Source organism: Salmo trutta, chromosome 24 (genome assembly GCF_901001165.1).
Source record: "Salmo trutta chromosome 24, fSalTru1.1, whole genome shotgun sequence".
Taxonomy (NCBI): domain Eukaryota; kingdom Metazoa; phylum Chordata; class Actinopteri; order Salmoniformes; family Salmonidae; genus Salmo; species Salmo trutta.
The window spans coordinates 9,109,344-9,130,034 of NC_042980.1; the positions used below are offsets into that span (position 1 = coordinate 9,109,344).

At 44.5% G+C, this 20,691-nt stretch overlaps 1 protein-coding gene across 8 annotated transcripts in view; it reads left to right on the forward strand.

Annotated features, from left to right (window-relative positions):
• LOC115160642 (histone deacetylase 4-like) overlaps positions 1-9,626 on the forward strand; it is a 260,839-nt gene extending 251,213 nt beyond the window's left edge. For all 8 annotated transcript variants that reach the window (XM_029710865.1, XM_029710864.1, XM_029710868.1 and 5 more), the window contains 4 exons: positions 1,493-1,626; positions 8,224-8,308; positions 8,551-8,686; positions 8,913-9,626. In XM_029710865.1, coding sequence (XP_029566725.1) covers positions 1,493-1,626; positions 8,224-8,308; positions 8,551-8,686; positions 8,913-8,940 — 383 coding nt within the window. In that variant the 3' untranslated portion in view covers positions 8,941-9,626. The remainder of the gene's footprint in view (positions 1-1,492; positions 1,627-8,223; positions 8,309-8,550; positions 8,687-8,912) is intronic.
• The last annotated feature ends 11,065 nt before the right edge of the window (positions 9,627-20,691 follow it).

Genomic DNA, 20,691 nt, shown 5'->3' on the forward strand with positions numbered 1-20,691 from the left:
TGAAGAAAAATATACCAATGTAATGGATGGATGTGGAAATTAGATGGATGTGGAAATGGATGGATGTGGAAATTGCCTTTTACATTGTAGAACCAGTTTATTGGTTGTAAATACCAATTGGGTAATTGTATGGTCCTGGGAGGGGCCAAGTGAATATACAGTATGTACCTGTTTGAGCTCTTATACAGATTCGATTTGTTTTCTCAAGGGAAGGTTGTACAGTCTTTCCCTCTACCTGTGTCCGTTCATATAGGACAGGTTAAGCCTGATACAGGAGCTATTTCTTTTGGGCTGTGTATATTTTGTCAATCTACTTGTATATTTCGTATGATATGGCACTTTTACCATTGAATCACCAAGACCTGTAAATACATCTACACTCTGACCACATCAACCTGCCTTGCCTTCTGCTGATTTCATGCCTTTAAGACAGCTACAAGGTCCCTATTTTACAATTACATAATCGAAATGTGTTGTAGACAAAATAAGGAAAAGGGCTGTCTGGTAGCCTCAGTAAATAGACAAAGATTTGCAGTCATTGCATGTATAGATACATTTTTTACTTGACTTGAGACTTAACTTGCAAAAATTCAGCTAGCATTAGTGCAATCCGCTAGCTGATCCCATAGACTTCCAGTCATTGCGCTAAAATTTGTTAGCAATCACTCCAGAAACTATCTTGTACGTACAGACACAAAAATAGTATCCATGAGTTTATCTGAGTCCGCCTATGTAGAAAAAATTCTTGCTCGATCCCTTTCAGAGAAAGGCTGCATTGGTCTAAGTGTTTGAGCCCATGCTAAGTGGTAAATGCAGAAACACTAGTTCTGGCCATGAGGAGGAAGAGTCTTGCACTTAAAAAACCTTAGATCTAAAAGACATTGTGCCTGGCCAGCATGCGTGGTATGTTCCATTCTGACAGATGACAAAATCAGATTTATTTTGCTGGGTTTAACTGAGAATCTAAATAGCCAATGACAGTCTCTTATGAAAGGTTACCAGACTCTAGTAACATTACCATACACAGTCCCACCTACACAGACACACACACACACGATCAGATCCAACTGTTCTGGCCTTGTCCATGTAACTTCCCCTCACGTTCACAAAGCTACAGGATCGACTTTGTTTGGAATCGTCTGTCTTTGGCCCAGGTAGAGCAGCACTCTGGCGTGTCAGCAAAGAGCTTTCCCTAAAACTATCTCTGAGATCTCAGCCTAAAGCTGGGTCTCTAAGAGAGGGGGGTCCAAGGATGGGGTAGGGTGGTATGGCGGAATGCATGTACTAAAACCCCCAGAGGATCAAACACAGGCGACCTGAGCCAAAACACTAAGCCACATTTATTCAGATTAAACCTGGCTCATATTATGCATTTAGGCCGAGTAAGTCCCTGGTGCCTTCTCTTTCTTAAACCTAACGAGAAAATATGATGCAATACTGTTTCGCCATGGACGAACTCTAACCCCAACCACATGCATTTTCCTTTCCCCAGGTTTTGGATACCTGACCAGGCAGCTGATGGGGCTAGCCGGAGGCCGCATGGTACTGGCCCTGGAGGGGGGCCACGACCTCACTGCTATTTGTGACGCCTCCGAAGCCTGCGTCTCTGCTCTGCTAGGAATCGAGGTAATACTTGAGAGCGAGGGATGGATGAAGGGAGGGAGGGGTTTCTTTATTTGTTTTCATTCATTTGCCACTCCACCTGTTTAGGGAGACTGTCTCTACACATCCAGTTCAATCAGGAGGTGAGAATAGAGCTCAGACGGCGCTCTGATTGGGTGGTTATGCCGTCTTTCTGGGCCGTTGGCACAGTCATAGGTGTGGTGCTGAAAGGGCTTTGGCCCAATGCCGCCGCACACTGAGAGACCGAGAGAGTGGGTGGAGAGAGCGAAAGAGTTTAGAACAGTGAGTTGACAGAGATCGCCATCCTCTCTTTCTCTCCATCCCTTATCCATCCCCTCTCACTTTCTGTCCCCACCGCCCAGTGTGGGAGGATACCACCGCCAGGGAGAGGGAGGAAGTAACAACGGTCAAGTTGAAGAATCTGAGGTTAATTGTGGATGTGTGTAGGCTAGACCTGGAGCTGAACCAACTGTCTGTCTGCGTCCCAAATAGCGCCCTATTCTCTATGTAGTGAACTACTTTTGACCAGAGCCTTCTGTCTGCTGTGATTCATGGCACAGGCCCACTGATTTTTCACAAGATAATGGATGGAGTCTAGTGTTTTCTTGGCCATGGCTTAGATATAATTTTAGATTTTGGTTCCATGATAACATGCTTTGGCGCTTTGAATATTTTTACCATAAGAATACTGTAACCAAATGGAGAGGAAAGTGTATGTTTGCTTCAGTGTCTATGTCTGTCTGTGTGTGTGTGTGCCACCATAACTGTTTCAGTTATTTGAGGCCTGGCTTCTGTCCTTATACATTTAAGTCTGTCACTTTTTGTTCATCAAGACAAATGACCTGAGAAAGACCCTGAGGACTTGTGATGTGGGCACCAGCTTAAAGGCATAGGGACCATAGTGTCCTATCTAAATATTGAATAATGAATAATCCACACGGAAATATTGGAAGACAATTAAATGGGTTGGCTAGTGCTGACCCTTGGCTAGTGCTGACCCTTGGCTAGTGCTGTCCCTTGGCTAGTGCTGTCCCTTGGCTAGTGCTGTCCCTTGGCTAGTACTGACCCTTGGCTAGTGCTGACCCTTGGCTAGTGCTGTCCCTTGGCTAGTGCTGTCCCTTGGCTAGTATAAACAGATGAAGTGCTGATGTCATGTCTAATACAGAGGGAGTGCAGTGGTCAGAGGCTGAAATAGAACCTCCAGGCCCCTGCATCCTTGTATAAACTTAATTTATTTTGAGCAAGTGACCGTCTCTTAAGTGTTGCTGCAGACCAGACCAGCCCAGGCCACAAACAGGCCTTGTCGTTGGACAAGGCCTGTGTCCCAAACGGCATCCTATTCCCTATATGATGCACTACTTTTGACCAGAGCACTATGGTCCCTGGCCAAAAGTAGTGCACTATTTAGGGAATGCATTTGGGACATAGACAAGGAGAGAACCTGCTTAAGCCGTTTGCCAGTTAGCCCAGTGCAACTTTAAAACCTCCATTAACGAGAGGCGTACATGGCTATAACTCGTAATGTACCGCCCCTCAGTCTAATAGTGCACCAAAGAGTGGTGTGTAAGTGTATTATTATTGTTGTAAACATGTAAAACGGAACGCTACCTCATGATTCAAAGGCAAGTGAACAGTAGCTTTGGCATTTCGGTTTACCTTATAAGATCATAGAGTGGGTAACAAATTTGGAAGCACCGCTGGGATTTCTTTTCATGTGCGTACCAGCGCATATTGCTCCAGCAAAATGGACAACGAGTGAGAGATATTGGAAAGGTAGCTAGCTGGCTAACCGTGAAGTTATGGATGTACATGCAGGGTGATTATTCATGCACACTGTTAGTATTGCACTAGATGCTGGCGAAGTTGAGTACAGATCGATAACGCTAGGAAGAGATAAAACGGTCTGGTGAGACTGGACTGGGGGATAAGAGGACTGGCTTGGGTGCCTGTGTTATTCCAGCCCTCCCTCCAGACAAGGCAGTAAATAAGCTCTTGGAACCGTAAAAGACCAGATGGCCCTGCTCCAATGTGGATCTTGGGCCCGAAGCAAAACAAACAGAACAATAATGCTGAACCGACGCTAATAAAACGTGGTCACCGCAACCAACCGCCCCAGAGAAAGGGAAAGCAGCGAACAACCGGTTGCAGCTTCGATCTAGAGTGACAGGGACCAGCTGTGGCATTGGAGAGGAGTGGATCGCGGTCAAACCGTTCTAAACCCACCAAAAAAACCTCAAAGTCTGGAAAGGAATTTAAGCTCCACAGCAATGCTAACCTGTCAGAAGAACTAGATCTTAACTGTTCTGAGCTGGAACAAGGTTTGCTTTAGAGGGGGAGCTACACAAACGTTCTGTTGAGCCTTAAAGGGGCAATCAGCAGTAGAAACAATAACACAGTGTTGTCCCCGCCCTTGTTTTGGTAAAAAGCTAATGGTTGGGGCTGGAGAAATGTAACCACTCTGAAATTAATAAACCGAGCTATGGATGCAAGGACTGACCATCCATGTTTTGAAACTATACGTTTGTTTACATTTACTTTGATTACAAACATTGGAATAAAACAAGCTTGGGTTCTGATGGAGTGAGACAGTTGAACTATGAGGGATTTCTAATCAATATTCTTAAAGAGTCCAAAAACGGATGTTGCAACTGCTGATTGGCCCTTTAATGCAATAACCTTAATCTGTTTACCTGCACTGGTGCCTTTGAATGACTCAGAGGTCATTGCCATGACGACGATTACAGTAACATCACACTGGGAGCCTGCAATGCCACTCTCCAAAGTCCCTTCTCCTCCAATTTACCACTGAGAGTAATGACTTGGTTTAATACATGGAGGCAATGAAGGAGGATAGAGAAAGAGGACAGAGAGAGAAGAAGAAGAGGAAGAATGGAAGGCTACTCCTGGAAAGCTTAGGGCTGGGATGGTCTCATGTTTCAGTAGCCAGGAGAGAGGGTTGTTTCGTGGGGTCAATGGGCAGGTCAAAGCGAGTCTGGAAGTCTAAAAAGAGGCCCTGGCCCTGTAAGGCTCCCTTTTCGCCCTCCTCCCCGGGACCCCGTCACCAGCCCACATCTGAAAGTGGTTACCCTCACACCTCTCCCGACAGGGTCACCAACAGGCCTAGAGAGATCGCAGAATCAAAGGAAATTGGGGAATCATTTGAAGTCGGGGGAGGAAGCTTTTGTCATAAAACCAGCGAGCTCTGGGGTTCGAGTTTCACGCCGGGTGTTGGGCAAGAGGAAAAACGCAATGCCACCACACCCGTTGATAAGGAGTTAGAACACACGGCTCATTAGTCGCCTCATGAGCTGCAGGCCGTATTTAAACACTGGTGATTGGCCAAACCCACTGTGATTTGCATTGCCTTTTCTCATTGGGTGTTTGGCAAGAGCCCTGTCAGTCTTTGAACAAGTGCAGATCAGTACCTCGTTAGTGTGTTGATGGAGGTGGAATGCAGCGTAATGACTCACCAGCGGCAGTTTGATGTGGCGGATAGAGAGGGGGGAAAGGGCTCTTGTGTGTTCATGCATGTGTATGTTACGTAGAGATGCTAGTCTGCTGCTGTATTTGTTTGTGAAGTCAGAGGCAGGGCTTTCTGTTATTCGAGCAACAGTAAAATGACTTAACTAAAATACTAAACTAAAATGTATTACCAAAAATTATCATTGGTCTCTCATTGGCCTAAGAATAAGATCTCAAATGTAGACATACTAGGAGTTAAGACAGGTCCACAATCGGGGCCAAACGTTTAGATTGGGTTTACAGCCCCACTGCCTCATGTGTGACTGTAGTGTGTCCATCAAGCATTTTACTGGGCACTCCACAGTGAGAAACATATTCCCCCATTTTATTGCCAGGTTAAGACTAGCTTTGCTATAGCGAGCGTTGGGTTCCCTTTGAAAGTGGCTTGGATTAGCTTGGAGGGAAAAAATGATACAAATCGGTGAGTCAACTTTACACTTTGAGTGTATAATCACTAAAGCCTCTCTAGTTAAATTTCTCATGAATGATGCATTGGTGTCGATGCCAGTCAACTCTGACCTCATGACTAATTGACAAATGTTCGCAAACAGATGTTGCGCCCCCTCCTCCAAATTGGGGTCGTTAGCGATTATTTGATAAACAATAGGCTAATATGCCAATTGTTGCTAGTCGCTGACGAAGTTATCCCTGACGTTTACTCTCCAGCTACAGTAAGAATGGTCCATTTCACCTGGCCCTCTCAGGCTTTAGCGCTTCACTCTCTTTAGCGAACAGAAATGTACCGACGCTGCATAAAAGGTCACCTGCTTTGCTCGATACGTAGTTAGCTCGTTAAACTAGCACAGCGTAATCAACTGGTGTCAGCGATCGATCCTTCGCCCCGACCAAGCAACCAACAAACAATAGATGTCTTGAGTCTACTGAACAAGTCAAATTCCTCCCACCCAGTGTTATGTTTTCACCGCCTTCCCCAGAATTTTAATTTTATTTGTTGGCTTCCCCCGCATGCGTTTGAAGGCCGTGCCACACACTCAAACAGACAGATTTGGATTTAAGCAGGCAGGCAGCAACGGACAGAGTGATAGTATACTGTCCTCCAACAAAAGCTCTTCTCTCTCTCTCTCTCTCTCGCTCTCTCTGTTGGAAAAAGGCAATGGTTCTCTCGCTATGAAGATGAAGGGATGAAGGAGAGGTGGAGAAGAGGGAAGAGAGGTTTGGTTAGAGGGGTTAGAAACTCAAATAAACGCCCTGCGTCACGGTGGATGCCGTGGGGAGCGCCGTGTGTGTCATACCTGCCAGGCAGGCCCGTAGCGCGCTGACAAGAGCCATTAAAGTTTATAGGCGTGCGGCACAGCTGCTCGTCAAACTGACAGACAGACAGACAGACCACCGAGCCCCCCGGCCTGGCCCCATGTGGGGACCCCCTCCCTGGCTATGGTGCAAAGCCAGGCTGGAGGCAGGGGGTCTCTGGGGTTAGTAGTGGAGTAGTGGAAGAGGAGGAGGAGGGGTAGTGGTAGAGAGATGACTGGGCTGCTAGGAACTGGAAGTGATCCACTGAAAACCACAAACACAGTAATGGGCACACGTTCATTGAGCCTTGGTTTGTTCCTGTGAGGAACGAGAGAAAATAAGATCAAAACTTGACAGAAGGATGAGTGATAGGGACCGAACTCAGCAGTATTTGAATGGTTTAGCAGTGTGTCCCAGCTTTTTTAAACGTGCTTTGAGTGTAAGGTCCCTCTATTTGGTGGGCATCCCTTAGGGCTCTCCAGTGGCTATGCCTAAATTGAACAAAGTGCTCTGTTGTCTGTACATGCATGTGTGCACTGGACCAGCGCCAACCCCTGATCTTAGTACTGACAGACCCGCGCTCTGAGGCCTGTTTCCTCAAAAGGTGCTGGAGTTGCATGACGGACATCCATGTGCACCACTGCTACTCAACTCAAGGGAGTGAATGATAGGACAACAGTATGTGTGTGTTTTTCAGTACCACAAAACATTATGTGATACTATACAGCAATGCAGGTTCGATTGAAGGGAGCCCTCCCAAGGTCTTGTCATGTTTTGAAAGAAGATTAGAATATGTAAGGCTGCAATAAAGAAGCCAAGGGGCTAGAAAATGTTGCGTGTGTGTGAGTGAGAGTGTGAATGTTTGTGCGCGCGTGTACACATGCATGCTTGCACACTTACTTGCGTGTGTGTTTGAGTGAGTGCGTGCTTGTGTGTGCACCCGTGAGTGTGTACCCTTGTGTGTGTATGTATGATGCAGCTTGTCGTGCCACAGCCGGATTAAAGTATCCCTCTCCTTAGACTGGCCTCTCCCATCGCCCTCCTCACCCCCTCCCACCCTCTATTTGTTTTAATTAAAAGAAAACTTCCAACCTTGGCCGAACGGGACCGACCGGCAATCCCTTTTTCCTCTCTCTCCTCTCGTCTTCCTTCTTCTAATGTTTCAAGACTTTTTCTAGCTTCTCCTCCACTTTTCAGTTTCGAGCAAGGTTATGATAGGGCAAAAAATACAGCTGTCTGCCTTTATTTCTTTCGGTGTTTATACATAGAAGCATTTGGGGCTTTTTTTGGGGGGGGGGGGGGGTTCTGCTCACAAGGTGAAAAAAAGCAGCACACACTGTGAGCCAGAGGGAAATGGAATCGTTCCGGATTGGAAAGGCAGCTTGGGGAATGCCCCCGTTTCCTCTCTCCTCTCCTTCATGGCTTCGTCTGACTCTCTGAACAGAGTATTCCCATAGTGTGTGTGTGTGTGTGTGTGTGTGTGTGTGTGTGTGTGTGTGTGTGTGTGTGTGTGTGTGTGTGTGTGTGTGTGTGTGTGTGGTGTGTGTGTGTGTGTGTGTGTGCGTAAAGTGGGACCCAGCACAAAAGCACACATTGTAGCCTGTGGTGGAGAGTAGCTCCTTGAGTGGGAGGCTACAGTGCATCTGTGAGCCTATTGTTATTGCCTCCAAATGTTCTCCACCGCTGGGCTGGCTGGGTGATTCAACACTGGGCAGAAGTCCACAGTCAGAAGTAATCAAGTTATGATCTTCAGTTTTTTTGTTCTGCTATTGCCGTGTTGTATGTAACCTGTCACTCACTCCAGTGTGTATGTGTGTCTCTCCCCAGTTGGATCCTATCCCTGAGGAAGTGATGCAGCAGAGGCCCAACCCCAACGCTGTTCACTCCATGGAGAAGGTGCTGGAGGCACACAGTGAGTGTCGCTCTACTCTACTCACACAGGAAATAGCCCCACTCTCTGCTAGAACCACAAAATGATTCAGGGATTTGATTTGCAAGTGTGCATTTACCATAAAATCTCAACGATGGTCTTAGATCAGAAAAGAAAAACAGCAGCACTCAGCCCTGGATGACTGAAGTTGTTTGACCCCTGGTGTAGTTTCTCTATGTTGTAATCATGATCCTTTAACCTTTCACCTTTGTCCTGTCCTGTAGGTAAAAACTGGCACTCTCTTCAGCGCGGGGCCTCCACGCTGGGCTACTCTCTGAGCGAGGCTTGCTGGTGTGAGACGGAGGAGGCCGAGACCGTCACCGCCATGGCCTCCCTCTCTGTGGCCAACAAGCAGAGGAAGTACGTCCCCTCCTGAGGCCTGCGTGTGTGCGTGTGCGTGTGTGTTTTACGCCGAAGGTCACATCGACCAAAAGCTTAGCTCTTCAGTACAATAAAAAAAACATTTTGATCCAACTTAAATGTGCAGAGGTTTCTGATACTCACTAGTCTCACACCTTCCTGAAGTTGACATGTGTAGTGTGGAAGTGCTGCCTGTGACAGGTGTCATTGTCCCTTCTTTCTCCAGGAGCGAGGAGGAGCCTATGGAGGGCTGACCAAGCCCCCCTTCACCATTCAGAGACACTCAAGGTCTCCAATTTAGGTCTCCCATTTAGTACTCAGCCAACCTCCATTTCAATTTGACCCCACCCCTTGGCCCCACTCGCACCCTGTCTAGGAGGCGCATCAGCCCCGGGGGACAGGGGGCAACGTATAAAACGACTTGGTATGAAATGGAAGACGTCACTATCTCACTCGCCCAGGATGGACGGACTAAAACGGCCCCGATGTGTGGTTCCGTCTCTACGTGGGGAGGCAGAACACAAGGAGCCCCGGGTTGCCAGGTCTTGTCAGGTCTTTACTCCAGGACGGGTGGGATCTAAGGTGACTTTAAATCATCCCACGCTGGCAAAATTGAGTGTCTGTAAATTTTTTTTGGAACAGACACGCTCGCTACGTTTGAAGTACTGCTCCAAACACAGAATTTCTCATTTAGCCATCTCCTTTCGTTTTTTCTTTCTGTCGTTTGTTCCTTTTTCCTCTTCCGTTCACGAAAAACAGCAACCGAGCCCTGTGATGTAATTACTACTTTGTTTACGAATGTTTGATTGTTACCATTCGTGAAAGACTTTGAGAAAGGAGAGATGTCGCAGGGTTTGCTGATATTTTTTGGCACATTTTTCAATTGGCAAAAGCAGGCTTTTTTTTTGCAGAAGAGGAAAGGTATAAAGCGAGTAAAAAACAAGGAGAACACGATGGACAGGTGACCTGGGGCCTCATTTATCAAAGATGCGTGCGCACAAAAAATGGTCTAAACCTTGCGTGCGCCAGTTTTCCCGCAAAGGGTGGTGTTTATCAATTTTGAACTTGATGGGAAAGGGTGCGTATATATCCACTGAAATCTCAGACCATGCGCACGCACAACTTCTAGTGGTTGATCAACTGTATTGCAAGCAAATATTGTTATTTTGGGGGAAATGTACGTATTTGATGCACGGGAATTAGAATAATGGTAGGCTAATAAAAACATAAAAATGTATATGCCTATTGATAAAATAGATGCATTTGCCCTTGGTAAGGAGATCAAATAGCAGCATGTCGCCTAATATATTTATTTTACTTTTATTATATAGGCCTAAATCAATCATATTGCAGGACATGTCTCCTTTTCTGACATGACTGGTTTATTTCTGCTACACAACAAATATTACGCTATCATTTATCCATCTCTCATTCAATAGCCAAGCATGCTCGAAAGTAAATAGACCAGTAGCCAATGAAAGTATAGGTATGCTAAAGTATTCTTGTGCGATAGGAGCGCGACATCATAGCCTATTTAATCTCAGAGACTATGCCAAAGCAGGACATATAAACACAATCATGTATTGATGAACAAAATATTGAACAACAATTCTTCTTTTGCATAGAAGTCTGGGCTCTAAGCAGCATTTACTTTTCAATTGTTCAATAGACAATCAATCTTGCCGAATACATGGCCAGTGTTTGGCACTCTCTATAGTTTAAAAAAGTCACTGCAAAAGATGAAAACATTCTGCCCACACCTCTACAGAAATGTGATCACATTTACCATTGCACTTTCTTTTAGTGACTATCATGGCCCAGTTCCAATATCTCCAAATTATACAGCAAATGATGGTGTTTTTGTTACCATAAATTCACGAGCGCACAAATATAGTATGGCTCTGATTAATCAATGAAAACATGCATATATGTTGCGTGCAACAGTTTGATAAATCCCAATCATTTGTTCTGCACACAAATCCTAGAATGTCCACGTACGGCAGGAATTTTGTAAGAAATGTACGCAGTGGTTGATAAATGAGGCCCCAGGTCTTCTGGTTTGAGATGACAGGCTGTAAAAAGACTGTGAGTTTGTGCCTTTTTAGTTCCTGCCTGGTGGATTTCACGATGAACTCAAGAGGAAGAGCTTTGCCTTAAATTTGTTTTGGGGGGGAGAGAGGTTCCCTCCTCTCGCTCTCACGTCTCATCTCCTTTTGTGGTAGTGAGACTGGCAATGCCGATACGATGGCACATAGACTGGAGGCCCTTGGCATGTTTACCCTGACTTCCCTGTAGCCTACTTTCCCACCCTGTTCCATTTGACCTTGTTGTCAGTGCTTGACTTGGGCAGGAGCTCATCGCAGCTGACTACCCGGCACACAGAATCCAAGTCAAACACTACTTGTCGTAACCCCCTTTACTATCGTTTAGAAGGTAGTTGCCGTGCTACACAGGGACTAACATGGTTGAGTCTTTTTCAGTGGAACGAGAGCCTTCAATGCTTGAAAACATCAGCCAATGATGTAGCTATATTCTGGTATATAACCCTTTACCAATACACCGCCACCGTCTACGAAAGAGTTAGCTAGCATGCACTGTAGTCTGTACTAGAGAGATTTGCCATTTTAAACTAGAATGCTGTTCAAAAATAGTTGTAGTAAGACAAGAAATGATGCCAAAGCGTGACGTTGCTATCAGCTCAATAGTCTGGTGCCACGTAGTATTGTAACCATATAGGACAGATATTGCTATCATGACTTTACGTTCAAAATTGTTCTCTGTGAGGGAATTATAGACAGTTGACCAATTTCTATCTTACACACCTCACCCTTCAAAACGTTGTAGTGTCACAATGTTCAGATGCTCTTACCTTCATTTAGGGGCTCTACCCACAATTAGCCGCTCATTTGACTTTGTTCACAGAGGTAAACAACCATAAAGCTCATGAGTCGTTGTGTTACCATGGTGACAGAGCAGTTAGACAGAACAAAGATAACAAATCAAATCTCATGAGTCGTCTGTGTACCACGGTGACAGAGCAGTTAGACAGAGGTGTACCACCTTTGTGAGTTTACAGAGTGGCGCCCATATTCTCTGACATTTGGTCCACGCTCCTTGTTAGGCACAGCTGCTCCCGAAGTGTCAGATGCTACTGAGTGTGTGTGTCACATGTCACAATCCAGTTAACAAACCCTTTATACATTGACACAGTCATCATAGCTACTGCTAGGTGTGTGTTTTTAGGTACAGGAAAGTGTTTTTAACCTTGTGTGTGAGACACATTAAATAACTGTATCTCTAACTACATACATTTGACTTAGTTCACAAACACCTGTAGCTCAGAATACAGAGAATGAATGAAAGCAGTGATCTGAATATGGTATATTGAACCCCCCCCCCCCCAACTCATTTTTTGCCTCTTGGCAACTACCTTCTACATTGTTCCGTTGATGTCATAATCACTTTTTTCTACTGTTGGTAAACGAGGAAGAACTGAGAAGATTTTGCATTGATCTTTCTTTGAGATGTGGTCCACCACGACCGTTTTGATGACTACTCCATCAGTGTTGTTTTTAACCCATCTTTGTCTCTTTTTTGTTTCTGTTTTGTCCTTGTTGTCTTAGAAGTGGACTCCAGTGTCTTTGGTTTTTGTACTTTTAGTTGTTTTCCTGTCATTTTGTATTCTTTTGAGTTCTTCTCTCTCTTACACTTTGTACAGTTCCTTTCATGGTGAAAGGTTCTGGGGTTGTGAGGGGAGGGATGGGGTATGCAATATTTCTACTTTGTATAATGATTCCAACAATTGTGTATTTAATATGCTGGCTGTTCATGGTAGATTTATATATGACACCAAATCTATAAGTATATTATATATTATAAGAAATTACAATCTTGTTTTGGGAAAAGAAAATTAGAATTGCAAAGTGATATGCTCATGTTTCGTTCCCTGGTTCTGGTTCAGCCCTTCCTGGTGTCGCTGAGGGCACTGTTCATTATTCCTGGCTGCCATTGGCTGAGGGTTCAGTACAGTAGCATCCCATTTGGTGTCAGTTTCTCTACAGTATACACCACTGACCTAGGCTCTGTTAATACTTCCTGACACTACATAGAGGAGTAGAAAGGCTGTTCCCAAACAAGGGCTTAGGGAAAGGATAAGTCGCTTGTCTCTTATAGTGAATTTTCCTTCTCCATTAAAACATTGTGACAAACCCACCCATGTAAACATGGGTTTACAGTGGAATTTCACACTCTTACATAGGTAACACTTTCTGACCTGCACCGAACATTCTAGCTGTGTTTTGTAAAACCTTCTGTATACTAGCTAAGGATTTGTAATTCAGAAGCAGTAGCGGTGCTTGGAATAAAATCACTGGGGAAGCCAAGCCAGTAAAAAAATGCCATATTACAACTTATGTGTTGTGATAATTGCGTGGTTTGCTCTATAACCTGTTATTCATATGCCTTGCCGAGACAATATAGAGACACGGTGGCAGAATAAATTCAACCACAGCTTTGGTTTCACCACAAAACTGGGGAGCAACATCTATCCAGTGGAAACATCTATCCAACAAAGTATATTGTAACAAACAGTTACATGACCTACAGCATGGTCAATCAAGTTAATGTTTCTAGACATTTTTGGAGCCACTAAACAACTTGATTTAGGACACCGGAGAGTTACCGCAAATTGCAAAGAAAACAGGAGCCGCCTCCACTATTCCAGCACCATTTCAACTTCAACATCATCTAATCACCTATGCTTAGTCTAATATTAGTGACAACTAAAATATTCCCAAAACCATATCAGTCCATTCAACGATAAGCTAAATATGATGTGTCTGATCCCATAGTACTGATTTCTCTTGTCGTTGCCGTGTGTGCGTTGGTTGTGTGTGTGCATAAAAGTAGAAAAAACACTGTTGACCTCACCCTACCTGTAGAGGCGAACGCCAATGGCCATCCCCCTTCTTGCCGAAAACGGTTAACTGACTCTATCATACAGTACAACGTTTTTAGTTTTTGTGTTGTCCTGTAGGGTCTACCTGGCGAAAATGCTTTGTCGCTAGCCTAACTTCCTTTCATAGAGCAACAATTAGCCAGGCTAATTAACATTCACCAACTACACCGAGCCTATAATATTGAACTTACATCCTCCAGGCCAGAGGCACATGTAGGAATTATGGTTAGAACCGATTGGCCGGTTATAATGTCATTGGGGCCAGTATTAGACTTAATGAAGTAGAAACCACAAGTCAAAATCCTTACTCCTCCGTCCATGACTCATTGAGGAAAGGGACAATTTAGCTAGCTAACCTAGCCCCAGAGGAACAACAACAGACAACGAGATGCAACAATTACAAGTTTTTTTCTGTCAATGACATTTGGCTTCATTTGATGTGATAGTGTGAAGCCAAAGCCAACTGACTTCCCTTAACACTTTTTTTGGTGTGCCAGGACCATTCACAGTTGAGCTCACTCCAGTTTAGCTCAGGCTGATTGGCTGTTATTGTATAAAAAAAATATCAAGGAAGGCAAATGCTCACTGGCTTCCCTTGCAGTCAATGCTAGTGGGACAGCAACAATATCATACTCTTTTTGAGCCAGACAGCATCAGATAGATGGCCTACACATACGAGACAGAACGGCACTGTTTCGCGCTCGCTTGGCTGCTTTCTCCGGTGAGATACATTTAGCCTCTTGCGAATTGAAGGAAAATGATGAAACAGAGAGACGAAGATAAATTATTTTATATGTTATTTTTCTTCAATTTTTGGGGAAGCCCTGGCTTCCCTTTGCATCCATGAATACACGCCACTGTTCAGAAGGGTCTGTCTGGAATGACATGATACTTACACAAGGGTTTCCCTATAATGATTAATCACTATAAGCCCAGGAGTCATAGTTAACCCATCAAAAGTCCCCCCCTCACCCTTTGACCTCATCCAGCCCAAACTGCTCCTCTCTGACGGCTCTGTAGCAGACGGACTTGTGAGATCAAGGGTCATCTCAATGGATCCAGTCTCAGCGAAGGGGGTGGAGTATGAATTAATAGTCGAGTCTGCGTCACAGTTGTGGTTGTTGTTATTGTATTGGGGCACAACAGTAACCGATCATCCAGAGCTCTCCCAGAATGCTCAGTGCACCAGCCTGAGCAATTGCAGTTATGGTTTAGTCACTTGTATTCAGCGAATCTTTCTCAAGGGACTTTATATCTATCTGGTTATCATAGTGTCCAGATAGTCATTTGAACATTCTCGTGCTCTACAAACATTCCAATTGTTTTGTTTTGTTTTTATATTTGTTTTATCATCTGGCTTTTTTTTTTCTTCCTGTTTTTTTCCTCCTCTTCTCACCAAAAGGCCATGAGGATGTCTGTAGTTTATTTAAAGGGCCTGGTTGCTGGATTCTGCACCATTCCTCTTCCACCACCTACTAACTTTCTCTGCATGGTTTGTGTGTCCGCATGATTGTCTCTGTCCCTGTAACTTATCTGCACAAGAAAAAAAGCACTGAATGGACAGAATTACGTTTTATTACAGCATCAGCATTCGGGAGCGAAAGCATGACACGAGAACTTGTTTTTTGCAAACCTCTTTTTCCCCACAATTGACGACGAGGAAGAACGGCACTCCGTGTTGGTGTGACAGATGTGCTTTTTACATGTAAAAATATCAACAACAAACTGAACGACTTTTAATATTTTACAACATCTTTATCGAGCACTTGTGACATACAGACAATAGATTTTTATTGTATTGTGCACAAAAAAAACTGTTTTAGGGAAACTACAATGACAGGAGACAACAGGACAGACCAACTTATTATATCATTTGAAGTTGGGACGGGGAGACGTTTTGTTTTGAGGCATCTGGAGATATCAAAGGGCTCTGTCCAGATGAATGGCTGTATTGTCGTCAGGTTGTCCATTCCACTTCAGCCAGTAATATCTGTGACCACTGTGGTAAAAAAGAACAGTTATAGGTTTACAAAATGTATGAAATGCATACTGTTTTTATATTGTTTTTCTTTTGACTCTTGTCTCTCCATTGTTACAGAATAGTACTTTTTTCTCGGGACCTTAGCTCTACCATTTTCTCTTGACATCTACACTATAAGTATAATGTTTTGGAAAAACCACTCTGCCTTGTTGTTTTTTCGAGGCCCATCTTGAATCATGCATGAATCATACACCAGATACTGACAAAACCTCAGGACATACATTGTTTCAGAATGAAATGCGTTTAAATGAGTTAACACAAAGGTGCCTTCATAAAAGGCATGAAACATCTATGTTGCTGAGTGCTTGGCATTTAGCATGTCTTAGCCGATTCTGATGTTGCGGTCAGCTTTTTGTAAATAATAGTAATTAGATGCTTGCTTACATTTGTTCTATTTCACACATGTACAAGTGTATATCATACACGTGTGAATTGGAAATTAGTTTTTTGCATATCCCACTCTCCCCTTAACGACAACCCTCACGGCCAGGGATCAGCATTATAGACGGCAACCCTGGAGCAATTAGGGTTAAGTGCCTTGCGCAAGGGCACATCAGCAGGTCTTTCACCAAGTCAGCTCAGGGATTCGAACCTGCGACCTTTTGGTTACTGGCCCAACGCTCTCATCCCACACCACACTTCAACCGAAAGATGAAAACTAGTCGACAACCTGTTAGTATTTACAAAATTGTTCTGCAACCGCAACGAAACATCGATGTTTGAATATAAGGAATACCTTCTTTCGCCCTCAATCCCAGATCCGGGAGGGAAGATTAATCAAATCAAATCAAATCAAATTTATTATATAGCCTTCGTACATCAGCTGAAATCTCAAAGTGCTGTACAGAAACCCAGCCTAAAACCCCCAAACGCAAGCAATGCATGTGAAAGAAGCACGGTGGCTGGGAAAAACTCCCTAGGAAAAACTCCTGAGAAAGGCCAAAAACCTTAGGAAGAAAACCTAGAGAGGAACCAGGCTATGAGGGGTGGCCAGTTCTATCTTCTGGCTGTGGCGTGTGGATATTATAACAGAACATGGTCAAGATGTTAAAATGTTCGTAAATGACCATCATGGTCAAATAATAATAATCATAGTAATTGTCGAGGGTGCAACAAGCACGTCCGGTGAACAGGTCAGGGTTCCGTAGCCGCAGGCAGAACAGTTGAAAAACTGGAGCAGCAGCATGGCCAGGTGGACTGGGGACAGCAAGGAGTCCTCAATGCCAGGTAGTCCTGAGGCATGGTCTAGGGCTCAGGTCCTCCGAGAGACAAGAAAGAAAGAGAGAAAGAGAGAATTAGAGAGAGCATATTTACATTCACACAGGACACCGGATAAGACAAGAGAATACTCCAGTGTAACAGACTGACCCTAGCCCCCGACACATAAACTACTGCAGCATAAATACTGGAGGCTGAGACAGGAGGGATCAGAAGACACTGTGGCCCCATCCGATGATATCCCCGGACAGGGCCAAAACAGGCAGGATATAACCCCACCCACTTTGCCAAAGCACAGCCCCCACACCACTAGAGGGATATCTACAACCACCAACTTACCGTCCGAAGACAAGGCCGAGTATAGCCCACAAAGATGTCCGCCACGGCACAACCCAAGGAGGGGGCGCCACCCAGACAGGATGACCTCGTCAGTGGCTCAACCTACTCAAGTGACGCACCCCTCCCATGGACGGCATGGAAGAACACCAGTAAGTCAGTGACTCAGCCCCTGTAAAAGGGTTAGAGGCAGAGAATCCCAGTGGGAAGATTAATGAAGATTAATGAAACAACAAGCCAATAATCTCTTTTTCACTTACTTAATCCCTTACAGATCAGTGACTAAGGTCAGAAGGAAGGATGAATCTAAACTATTGGAACGGGCACCAGACCTGTACAGTAAGTATTTAGTATTCCGAAGAGAGAAACTGCATTGACCGTACTGCCATGTACGGTAGCAGTAGAGGCTTAATGCGTCTGCATGCTTCCCAGCCAAAACAGTTTGGAAGAGTTTGTGCATATATTATGGATTACATTTTGTGACGTTTTGTTCGTTTTGGACTTCGGTAAGGTTGTTTTTCAGCAGTTCCAGCACACAACATTTTTTTTGCTGAGGCAAGCCGAAGTCATTAGCCGAAGTCTACACCCCTTCATTGGTGATTGGTCAACAGTAGGGATTCTTCAATAAATCTTTGTTGTCATTCAATGGAGGCAACTCGTTTTCATGCAAATTTGTTCATTAAGAAATACTGCACCAAACAACCTAGATGTAAAATTGGCAAAAACTGCAAAATAATGACAGATTTCTTGAGGTATTCTGGATTCATTCTGACTATATTGAGATGAAGTGTATACTTGCTACGGCGTCTCAAATGGAAAACTACAATTGGCACTTTTTTCTCATTTGTCAAGTGAAGGTCCTAGGCGCCAGCCGAACTTAAGCATGCGGACACATTTAGGTCCTAGGCTTCACAGTAGCCACAAGCAGACTTAGCCACCCATTTAGAAGGGCCAAAGGTCAACCCCAGTGTCCAAATAAACACAAGTGAGTCCTGTGTTTGGAGGAAGTTGGAGGGGAACATTAAAAAAACACTCAAAACTAAAGCAAGCACCAGGCCTGCCACTGGTCAGGTCAAATTAAACACAGGGAAAGAGTAAAAGTCCCTGTGTTCAGTCGTCCCCTGCCTATACACAAACAATGTCGCTGGTGTCTCAACTGTGAAGGTGGTGTTTCAATATTCATAAATCAATGGAGTTGGAGCATGGTGTTGTGGCTAAGGCAAAGAGACCTGGACACATCTCAAGCACCTCTACAAGAGCAGAGAAAACCGATACACGAGTGCCAATATTGACTCTCACGAGATGTGAAAGATGCCTGTCAGGAGGCTCCGCGACACCATGAGACTAAGAAAGACGCCATTAAATCGAAAGAATGCACTCCTTTTTAGGGTTCCTGGAGCCCTGGGACAAAGTAACGACTGGCCGCACTCCCAGCACGTAGACCCAACTGTCTCACTGCGAACTCCCAAACGTCCCGTTGACGACTCCGTGTCATCCCACACCGCAGGCGGCTGACCTCTGCGAGCCCTGAAGGTCAAAGATGGACCGGGGCTTTCCCCCTTGAGTTACGACACATCTTGGAACCTAATATGGCCAGCCCACACAATCCAAAATGGCCGCTTCTATCCTACAACAAAACTCCCCAGAACCACCCCCAAAGGCAGGGCTGCTGGTTTTGCAAAAAAAAAACAGCTATTTTCTCTCTAATCCCACAATGACAGTTCGTCTGTGGTTATCACTCCCTGTTCCTCTCTATGTCTCGCTCTCTCTTTCTTTACCCATCCTCCAGCCTCCCAGCGTCAGTTGGCGCTGTCATTACCAGCTCCCATATTAGAAATGGCCTCGTCCCTGAACGTAGCTCATCCTCCAGTATTCTTTTTAATTGCAGGCCTGAGTGGCCGTGGTGCCTATGGATAAGGACGAGGACAGCTGGAGGATGACAAGCACCGAAAATTACAGATCACACTTATTGGAAACCCTAACCATGAGACCTACAGGCAATGATGATCCCATATTTATGACGGGGCCCCGATGGGAAATTTTTGTATCTTGTCCTTCACACACACACACACACACACACACCACACACTGCTCCCCATGGGGACAATAAGGAAGGATTTGTTATATAAGTTATATGGTGCGTCAGGCCAGAGGCACAGAAGGGATGGGCCTCCAGGTCACAGTGACTGTGGGAAGATGGACCTACTATTGCAGCACTCTCTCACACACACATTGCTCTTCTACTTTTGGATGGAACAGGGTTTTAATGGTGTCCCGTGTAGATCAGTTGGTTAGAGCATGGCGCTTGCAACGCCAGGGTTGTGGGTTTGATTCCCACAGGGGATGAGAACAAAATTATGCACCCAATACTGTAAGTCATTAAATGTAAAAAATATAATGTGAGACGCTTTTCCAATGGTTGTTCATTCCCATAACCGGATGAAGCCATGCTTGTTTCCTGTTTTAGGATGAGGATTTCTTCAAAGTCAATATCAGAGATTCTGCATGAAAGTGCTCCTTAGTCTGTGACCAGAAAACCTGCTTGTGTGTGTGTGTGTGTGTGTGTGAGTGCGAGCGCGAGCGCATACCTGTCTTTGTGCGTGTCCTCATGCTCCTCTCAGGGGCGGTTTAAAGGACACACACAGAGGGAGTTGCCACCACTATTTCAACGTAATTTCCTGACATAGTGAGGAAATATACACTACCATTCAAAAGTTTGGGGCCACTTAGAAATGTCCATGTTTTTTAAGAAAATACAATTTTTTTGGCCATTAAAATAACATCAAATTTATCATAAATACAGTGTAGACATTGTTAATGTTGTAAATGACTATTAGAGCTGGAAACGGCTGATTTTTAATGGAATATCTACATAGGTGGACAGAGGCCCATTATCAGCAACCATCACTCCTGTGTTCCAATGGCACGTTGTGTTAGCTAATCCAACTTTATCATTTTAAAAGGCTAATTGATCATTAGAAAACCCTTTGCAATTATGTTATCAAATCTGGAAACTGTTTGTCTGATAAAAAAGCAATAAAACTGGCCTACTTAAGACTAGTTGAGTATCTGGAGCATCAGCATCTGTGGGTTTGATTACAGGCTCAAAATGTCCAGAAACAAAGAACTGTCTTCTGAAACTCGTCAGTCTATTCTTGTTCTGAGAAATGAAGGCTATTCCATGCGAGAAATTGCCAAGAAACTGAAGATCTGGTACAACGCTGTGTACTACTCCCTTCACAGAACAGCGCAAATAAAAGATTAGCTTGCTGGTTCTGGAGCTGGATTTGTTATAAGCATTGATTTAGGGAAAACTTTCCCACAAATGGAAACCACTGGCCTATCTTTGACTTCACCATCTATTTTATAAATTGCGGCCGTGAATCCGCCATAGAAATAGTTCGAAAGAATGAGATGAAGCTCCGGTAATATGGATAACTATTGAAAGATAGC